Source organism: Eptesicus fuscus, chromosome 20 (genome assembly GCF_027574615.1).
Source record: "Eptesicus fuscus isolate TK198812 chromosome 20, DD_ASM_mEF_20220401, whole genome shotgun sequence".
Lineage (NCBI taxonomy): Eukaryota > Metazoa > Chordata > Mammalia > Chiroptera > Vespertilionidae > Eptesicus > Eptesicus fuscus.
In genome coordinates, this window is record NC_072492.1 from 39725783 (window position 1) to 39735742 (window position 9960).

The window sequence follows — 9960 nt, forward strand, 5'->3', positions numbered from 1 at the left end:
ACATGCCCCACGCCGAGGCCGAGCGTCGCTCCCTGGGCAACGTGCCAGTGCCATGCAGGCCACCAGCAAAAAGGCTTTAGAAACAAAATTGAAAGCAATTGCTTGCTTTTGTTCCAAGTCTTGGCCTGGCCTCTGCCCCTCCCCCCACAGGCATTTGATGCCAGGCTGGCCCCCAGCCCTAAGAAAAATATAAATCATCAACAAAGCTAAAAAAAAAACTAGTAACTGCCTAGGTTTACAAATTTCATTTCACTTTTATAAATTTTATTTATTGATTTGAGAGAAAGAGAGAGGAAAAGAGAGAGCGAGAAAGAAAGAGCAAGAGAGAGAGAAAGAGACATCAATTTGTTGTTCCACTGATTTATGCATTCATTGGTTGCTTCTTCTTCTTTTTTAAATACATTTTTATTGATTTCAGAGAGGAAGGGAGGGGAAGAGAGAGATAGAAACATCAGTGAGAGAGTCATTGATGGGCTGCCTCCTGCACTCCCCACACTGGGGATCAGAGCCTGCAACCCAGGCATGTGCCCTGACTGGGAATCGAACGGCGACTTCCTCATTCATAGGTTGACGCTCAACCACTGAGCCATGCCAGAGAGTCATTGATCGGCTGCCTCCTGCACCCCCCACACTGGGGATCGAGCCTGCAACCCAGGCATGTGCCCTGACTGGGAATCGAACGGCAACTTCCTCATTCATAGGTTGACACTCAAGAACAACATTCTAACCAACTGTATCTAGAATACATAAAGGACTCTGAAAACTCCACAGTCATAAAACAAACAATCCAACCAGAAATTGGACAAAAGACATGAAGAGACAGTTCACCAAAGAGGATGAATAGGGCATGAAAGGATATTCAACATCATTAATAATTAAGGAAATGGACACTAAAACCACAGTAAGATATCGCTATATTTACTTATCACAGTGTCAAAAAAAAAAACAAAAAATAGTGACAGTACCAAATGCTGGCAAGGATGCTGATCACTTACATTGCTGGTAGCAAAGTAAAATGGTATAGTCATTCTGAAAAACAGGCAGTTTCTTTAAAAACTAAACATGTGCCCGGCCGGTGTGGCTCAGTGGTTGAGCATCGACCCATCAACCAGGAGATCATGATTTGATTCCCGGTCAGGGCATGTGCCTGGGTTGTGGGCTCCATCCCCAGTGTGGGAAGTGCAGGAGGCAGCCGATCAATGATTCTCTCTCATCATTGATGTTTCTAGCTCTCTCTCCCTCTCCCTTCCTCTCTGAAATCAATACAAATATATTTAAATTTGTTAAAAAGTTTTAAAAAGAGATCAACTGCCATCCTGCCATCCTGTACTTTTTGTTTTGTTCAGCAAAAATTAGAAAAAAGAAGAAAAAAAAAAAAGTAGCCCTTAATCCCAACACTCAGCATTAAACAGTTGCCCCTGTCAGAACTGTGTCCCCCCTCCTCTCAGGACAAGGTTATTAAACTGTGGGCCTCAGGGACATTGTAGACATGTGCAAAGCCGTTGTTTCACAAGCACTACCTGTATAATAAATAACTCATCACTGCAATGAATGGAAGCTCTCAGCACCAGATTGTGGGTTAAGAATTTCCTTATGTGATCTCACTAAACCCTCACAACATGACACATGAGAAAGGTCAAGTTCAACTTCAGTGCCAAAGCTACCAGCTAGAAAGTGGTTCATTTGAATCCAGGCCTGTCTGACTAACGTTTCTGCCTGTAGATTAAATCAGTACAATCATGTTGGGGAGGTTAGGAGGGCTGCATACCCAGAGTCAAAAGAGTTCAAGCACAAGCAAGATTTCCTACAAATCTAGAGGCTTCATATTTGAAACTATAATCCAGTCCTATGGGGGGAGGGTTCCGGCCTCTTTAGGAAGCCCTCCCTAAGCCCATTTCCACCAATCCAATCCTCTCCTGCTTTGATTGACAGCACCCACGGTGCAGCACCCTTTCCGCCTTGAGTCAGTGAGTCTATGGTCTTCCCTGTAGATCCTTTTTGGACAAAGAACTCAGTAAAAACAACTTTGTACCCGCCCCCCCACACACACACCCTCTACAGTAGAGTGCACACCTACCTTGTGCAAGGCATTAATGTGTAACCGATGTGTACCACTCACTGGCTACAACGTTCAAGTTTATAGTTTATTTTCTATGGTTACATTTAGAGTGGAGGAGCTCCTGTGTAAGCCGCATAGGGCTCTCATTACCAAATCACTTGTTAATCATCTCTAAGGAATTAGGAGAAGAGTCTATTTTTTGTAACCATTATGGTTTCCATCCAAAACACTTCCTGGCTTAATGCAATCCCCTCATATAGGGATAGCATTTTATAGTTTCCGATACTGGTCCCACCTAATGGCAGCCGTCCCCCTGGAGGGTGGTCCATGAAGGCCACTTACCCCTCTGCCCCAACCATCCCCATCAAGTCATGGAGCCCCAGCTCTGAGCATCTCACCCAATTCTGAGAGGTTCAAGTCACTGTTCTCTCTGTCTCCCAGCTCCAAGGGCTCCCAACACCCCAGATCAGTGATTTTCAACCTTCTTCAGCTCATGGTACACATCAACTAATTATACAATTCTGTAGCACACACACAAATATATTTTTTGCCTATCTGACAAAAAAATAGGTATAATTTTGATTCATTCACACTGGACAGCTATTGTGTTGCTTCTTGTTATTTTATTTTTTTTAATCCTCACCCAAGGAGTGAGGATATTTTTTCCATTGATTTTTAGAGAGAATGGAAGGGAAGGAGGAGATAGGGGGGGGGGGGGGGGAGAGAGAGAGAGAGAGAGAGAGAGAGAGAGACTCAAGAAAGACACATGGATTGGCTGCCTCCCACTCTCGCCCCAACTGGCGCCAGGGATCAAACCTGCAACCGAGGTAAGTGCCCTTGACCGGTAATCAAACCAGTGACCCTTCCGTCCGTGGGCTGACGCTCCAACTATTGAGCCAAACTGGCCAGGGCCTGTCACTTTTCTCTATGACAATCTAAGGGAAAAGAGGCCGGTCCCCTAACTAAGTAGTCAGGCATTGCGTGTTTAAACGTTCTTGGGACACACCAGGGAGCCTCCCGCAGCACACCGGCTGACAATCGCTGCCCTGGATGGATGCCACTATGTCGCAGGTGGCCCAGGCCAGCTTTAGAGAACGGAGGAAGCCTGTTCATCTCGGGTTCGTCAAGGAATCCGTGTTAGATGGCTCCCTCCGAGGCTCTCCGAAGCCCCACACTGGGGTTTCCTTGGGGAAGAGGTTGTGGCGGCAAGGGGGAAGGAGTGGTGGTTCAGGGCACCTGCAGAGCAATGGACAGCTTCTTCTTTTTTTTTTTCTTTTTCTTTTTTTGATATTTTATTGATTTTTTACAGAGAGGAAGAGAGAGGGATAGAGAGTTAGAAACATCGATCAGCTGCCTCCTGCACACCCCCTACTGGGGATGTGCCCGCAACCAAGGTACATGCCCTTGACTGGAATCGAACCTGGGACCTTTCAGTCCGCAGGCCGACGCTCTATCCACTGAGCCAAACCGGTTTCGGCATAATGGACAGCTTCTTATTTCCTTCGGGGAAAAGGGCTCTGGACAGCCTTGACTTTTTATTTATTTATTTATTTATCTATTTATTTTATTTTACTTTATTTTATTTTAGAGAGAGAGGAAGGGAGAGGGAGAAACATGGATGAGAGAGGAACATCATCAATCGGCTGCCTCCTGCATGCACCCCTCCTGGGGATCAAACCTGCAACCCGGGCACGTGCCCTGACCAGGAATCGAATCGGCAACCTCTTGGTTCCTGGCCTGGGTAGATGCTCAACCACTGAGCCACACAGGCCGGGCTGGACAGCCCTGACGTTGATGGAGAGAGGAGTGCCCAGCAGATCCAAGGACTGGACTTGTGGCTTGGCAGAGACTGCCATCTTAGCAACTGGCCAGGAGCGAGGACCAGGTGCAAGAAAGAGGCCTCTGACAAGGGGATCCCCTCCTACCTTCAAATCGGTTGGGATTCTGCCCTAACCGGTTTGGCTCAATGGATAGAGCGTCGGCCTGCGGACTGAAAGGTCCCGGGTTCTATTCTGGTCAAGGGCATGTAATGTACCTTGGTTGTGGGCACATCCCCAGTAGGAGGTGTGCAGGAAGCAGCTGATTGATGTTTCTCTCTCATCGATGTTTCTAACGCTCTATCCCTCTCCCTTCCTCTCTGTAAAAAAAATTAATAAAATATATTTTAAAAAATCAGTTGGAATTCCTACCCAGACACCATTTGAAGGTTCCCAAGGACCGGCCCTGCCTCCAAGGGAAGGCTGAGAAGAGCAAGCCTCCAGCAAGGAGGGAGCATTAGTGTGCAGCAGCTCACCGTGCCCAAAGGTTAGGGAACATGCCGGTTGGGTGGCAAAGGTCGTGCAGCAAATAGGTGGAACGCCAGGGCTGTGACAGGCTACCCTGGGAATCTGGTAAATAACAGGCCTAGCGTACTGAGCAGCGGACTATCAGGCTGTACGGAACCAGATTAGAAAGAGCAAAGGACAGGAGTCCATGAGCTTTGACACCCTTTGACTTGGAACAGGGAGTCATGATCACCTTGGTTTAGGTTTTCCCCGCTAGACCGTACGTTTCTGGAGGGCTGGGTCCAACGGCTCCCCCAGCCACAGCACCCGCCAGGGGCTGGACAGAACATGTTTTCAGGAATGTCCGAGACTCTTGTGGGTTTCTGAAGGGCAAACTAAGAGTGGAAGCGATGGGGAGGAATTAGGCCAAAAGGCTTAGAAATCTTCTCTCTCTGGGTAAATAGGTTTTCCTGAGGCCTGGTGCCTCTCCCCTGGAATCGCAGGCCGGCAGCAGGAAGGTGACCTGTTGTGTGTACGCACACCAAAAAGTCACAAAGTTCAGAAATGTTGCCAGGTATCCAGAGGTGGCCTGACTGAGCATCGTGAAGCACGTACACTTTGGGGGCGGGGGGGGGTCCCTTTCCTTAGAGCCCTCACAATAAAAGAGGGCACCCAGGAGTCACGAGGTGGCGGCTGGAGGCTAAGGGGCGGCCTACGTGGCTGAGCTTGGCCAGGGAAACCCTGGAAAGTAGTAAGAAACAGAAAACGAGGCACAGGGATCTCAACGCAAGTTCAAAACACTGTGATCTTGGCATTCTAGCCAAAAGAGGGGTTTGTACCTTCCCCCAGCTCCCACCATCCAATGGTTCTCCTTTGAACCGAACGGTTCTCTCCGATGAGAAGCCTCTTCGGCCTTCTCCTCCTTTTCCCACGCCCAGGCCCACACGCTGAGATCTGGTGTCCACCACTGCGTCCTGACCCCAGACGGAGGACCTGGCCCAGCTGAGCAGCCGGGCGGGCTCAGGGGTGCCCCGGCCTGAAGATGACTCCCTCCACTGAGAACGTCAGTGGGAGCCCAGCCCTGCTAAACCCACACCACTTCCACAGTTGCAATCCGACAGGAAGGCAGCATGACCGGTGCTGCACAGAGGCATCAGCGCATCCTCCACCTGCCAGCATCCCACCCTTTGCACGGAGGACAGAAGCCAACAGGCCGGTCAGTAGGAAGGATCAAAGGCAGTGTTTGGCGGCGGCTACATGAGGAGAAGGGAGACTGCTGAGTTTCGTGGCCTGGGGTGAGCAAGACCCGACTGAAAACCCCCAACTCTATCCCTGGAGCGGGGTCCAGGCCTTGCCCTTCCCCTCAGACTAGACTGAGAAAGGCCCCGCGCTCCTGGCCCGCTTCCTGTGCAGGAACCAAAGACTCTTAGCGACCTGGACCAGAACCCAGAGTCAGGGCAGGGTCCCCTGCCCGCCACCAGCCGCGCCCCACTCTGCGCCGGCGACGCCAGCATTTCCTGTTGCCCGGGTGCTGGTGCGGGGGAACCGCTCTCCCGAGAGCCACCCATCGGCCGAGCAGCGGTGGGATCGGCCCCCAGCGAGGCTGTGCAAAACCTCCCGGGGTGCCGGCCCGCCCCCTCTCTTCCCCGCCCCCCTCCTCCCCGCCCCCCGTACCTGATGAGCCGGACGCCCAGCACCCTGGCTTCCTGCCAGCCCCGGGAGAGCACCGTGCGGGTCCCTAGCACCCCCGTGCTGCCGACGCACAGCCTCCCCAGGCGCAGCATCCCGACGCAGACAGCCATGGCTCGCCGCGCCCGGGTCCGGCCGCAGGAAACTTTTAAAGAGAGCCGAGGCGGGGCGAGCGCGCAGCCGGCGGGGAGGCGGAGAGGGTCGCCTCTGCCTATGGGTGCGGAGGACTGGGCCCGGCGGGGCGGGGCGAGGCGAGGCGTGGCGTGGCGTGGAGGAAGCGACTCCGCGCCCGGCCACCTTCCTCTGTGCCCCGCGGCCCGCTCTCTCCCACCTTCGAAGAATTGCCTGGATTTCCCTCTAGATCCGAGGGCCCGCGGCTGCCGCCCAGGGCAGGTTCGTGCCCCTCCCAGCCACCAGGGACCTGGGTTTGGGGGCGCAAGGTCTGGTGGACTTCCTAGAGGGGAGCCAGTGGTGCTTGAATGCGGGGCGGGCGGCCAGGCACCCCTTGGTCCATCCCTGGAGACCGGTTTAGCGCGCGGGTTACGTGCAGTCTCCGCTCCACCCCCCCCCCCCGCCCCCTCCCGCCCTTGTGTTCCCAAGGCCTGCCAGCTGGGTCAGGGGGCCGCGGGGACAGGGACGGAGATGGGGAGCCGGGACAAAAGGTGCCGCGGGTGAGCGAGCCCAGCTGGGCCACACGTTAGCTTGTACCCCCATCTCCCATGGGGCAGCCTCCCAGCCCTGTTCCCGGGCCTCTGCCTTCATCCGCCCACCCGTGCGGTGCGGTAAGGTGGCCTCGGGCACTGCCACTGGCTTTCACCATCCTTCGTCTGTTCCTGTGAGCTGCCTCCGGAGCAAGTGGAAAGCAACCTCACTGTATTTCCAGATCCTCTTCCTGGTCCCCTGAAGCCCAGGGGTGGCTGCAGGACTGAGAGGGAACTGCCCATCTCTGGTCCTGGCTGGAAAAGGTGGCACTGGGCACCAGAGTCCACCCTGTCTGTCTCCAGCCTTGACCCTTCCTCCAGAGGCGGAGAGGGAGAGCAATGGGGCAAAGGCCCCGGCAGGGTGACCTTCCGTCTCGTCTCGTGACCCAGAGGTGCTGACGAGAGCTGGGCTAGACAGAGGGGACAGCTGAGGGTGGGGGGTGGCCTGAGAAGACCTCTGCCCTCATCTGGGAATTTTGGCTCACGTGGGAAGGAGACTGCTGCTCCTCTCCAGGATCCTGAGAAGGAAGCCCTGGCTCCTGGGAAGGCTCTCCATACTTCACATGGTGTGGAACCAGGCCGCGGCGGCTCAGGAGTTGAGCGTGGACCTATGAACCAGGAGGTCATGGTTCGATTCCCCGTCAGGGCACATGCCCAAGTTGCGGGCTCAATCCCTGGTGTGGGGCGTGCAGGAGGCAGCCGATCAATGGTTCTCTCGCATCATTGATGTTTCCATCTCTGTCTCCCTCTCTCTTCCTCTCCGAAAACAATAAAAATATGTAAATATGTGTGTGTTTAAATGGTGTGGGAATAGAACAGGAAGGAAGATAGAGGAGCAGAGGGATGATGGGAAGCTGGGCTTGCAAGGGCAGGCCTTCCTGATGAGACTCACTGACTCAAATAGCCCAGCCCAGGCATGTGGGGTGAGGACGAGTACCCCAAGTCTGGGATATGAACCTACCTGGCAGGCTGTGCCACTAGCTTGCTGGGTGACCCTGGGTAAGTTGCTGCCCCTCTCCGGGCCTGTGACGTGAGGGGCGGATACCCATCTTGCAGGCCCTTCCACTTACCTTGCTGGGTTGAGGGTCGGTCTTGGGGATAGAGACGGATGAGTTCATCCTTGAACTTTGCTCCAGCCTTGGCTCTCTCTCCACACACTGCGTTTCCCTGCCTTCCCAGACACACATGCCATGGAATCACAGCCAGCAGTTTCAGAATACCTCCCACAAGTCAGACTCCTCATGGCTGTTACCTCTGGCACACACAATGCCCCTGCAAGGAACAGGCGTGCCTTGGAATACGTTTTCATGGGCGAAGAAACAGACTCAGAGAGATCCAGCTACTCGCCCAAGGCCACAGTGACACAGGCCAAGGCTCTCCCCATGCTCGCTTTGTGGCTGTGGGTGCGTTGTGGGGCCTCGCAGCCTCAGTGGCCATCTTTAAGGCGGGGGAATAATAGCAGCCTCCTGCCAAGGGTTGGGGTGAGGATGGAGTGCCGTGGTACAGAACTGGTGTTCCGCCGGTTTTCAGTTTTTTGACTTTCACCCTCCCCTCCTTCCTCCTATGTCTACACTCTGAGACCTTCCTCCGTGGTAGGCGTGGCAAGCCTATTTTAGGAGGAGGAATTATTTTTCATGTCTGCAAAGCCATCAGAGTCCTAGTAGACACTGGTTCCATGGGAGGGGGGAGAAAGGCTGGGAGAAAGGATGGTGAACATACCTGATGTGTAAGTCCCCGAGTCTTTGTTTTGGGCCATGTTGACCAGAATTCTGGGAGTGGGAAACGGGGCACGTGGACCATCCAGGCCCTTCAACTTCCCTCCCTCTTTCTTCAACCACCTCCATTTCTCCTAGCTCCCCGAGGGTCTTTCTGCCTGAACTGAGCACATCTGCTGTGAGCTGGACATGACTCACACAGTACATGGTCCCTATGATTTTGCGCCTGCCATTGGCTACTCTGAGAAAGCCCTTAGCCCCTCCCCTTTGTCAATACCCTTCCCATCTGTGCTTCAAAAATGGCTCAAACTGTAAACACCACCTACAGATTTTTTTAATTGTTATTATCAACCTATGAAAAAAGTCCAGAAGACTTCATCATAGTTAGAAGACGATGTAAATACTATGAACCTGGAAGTCACACCTGGGAGGGATGCCAGTCGGGGGAGAGATGCCAGTGGGGGGGAGGGATGCCAGTTGAGAGGTAGAGAGAGGGCAGGAGATGGGGAGTGGAAGCACATGTTCTTACCTTATAAATCAAGGTGTTGGGAGATCCTGCCTACCAGTGATGGACATGAAATAAAGGAGTATGGGGGACTCTTTCCCCTTCCCCATGTGGGAGTCTGTACTTGTTCTTCAATAATTTTCCACCTTTCATATATATATATATATGTATATATATATATATATATATATATATATATATATATATATATATATACATACATATGTAGTATGTTATTCAAAGTTACAAAGGCAGCCAGTATATATACAAAATAACAGGAAGCTATTTAGGAGGACTTGGGGAAAAGAGATGGAAGTACAAATCCTTACCTATCAAACAAAACCAAGAAATAGCTGAATAACTATGTGGTTTGGAAGTAAATCACAGAAGATAATAAAACAAATGGCTAAAATAGTTCAAAATGTTTGGACTTGAATGCACATTTCTCCAAAGAAGATATACGAATGGCCAATAGGCTCTGGTGATGACAACATTACTAGTCATTAGGGGAATGCAAATCCAAACCAGAGTGAGAAATCACCTCGTACCCATTAGAATGACTCTTCAAAAGAACAGAAAACAAGTGTTGGTGAGGATGTGGAGAAATGGGAACACTGTGCACTGTTGGTACAAATGTAAAATGGTGCAGTTGCTATGGAAATTTTTTTGACCGTTCCTCAAAAAATTAAAAACAGAATTTACCACATGATCCAGCAATTCTACTTCTGGGTATGGATCCAAAAGAATTGAAAGTAGGGCCCTGGCCAGGTTTGTTCAGTGGTTAGAGTATCGGCCCATGGACTGAGGGGTCACCGGTTTGATCCCTGGCCCTTTGGGGGGCCCATGCGGGAGGCAACCAGTCAATGTCTTTCTCTTTCTCTCTTCCCCCCTCCTTCCTCCCTTCCACTCTTCCTGAAAAATCAATGGAAAAAATATCCTCAAGTGAGGATTAAAAAAAATAAAGATTTGAAAGTAGGGACTCGAGCAGACATTTGTGCACCAATGTTCATAGCAGTATTATTAACAG

At 51.8% G+C, this 9960-nt stretch overlaps 1 protein-coding gene across 1 annotated transcript in view; it reads right to left on the reverse strand.

Annotated features, from left to right (window-relative positions):
- The window catches only part of ACSF2 (acyl-CoA synthetase family member 2), a 29838-nt gene extending 23693 nt beyond the window's left edge, over positions 1-6145 (reverse strand). Inside the window, exon 1 of the mRNA XM_008153695.3 lies at positions 5998-6145. Within this exon, the coding sequence (XP_008151917.2) occupies positions 5998-6125 (128 nt within the window). The 5' untranslated portion in view covers positions 6126-6145. The remainder of the gene's footprint in view (positions 1-5997) is intronic.
- Positions 6146-9960: the final 3815 nt, after the last annotated feature.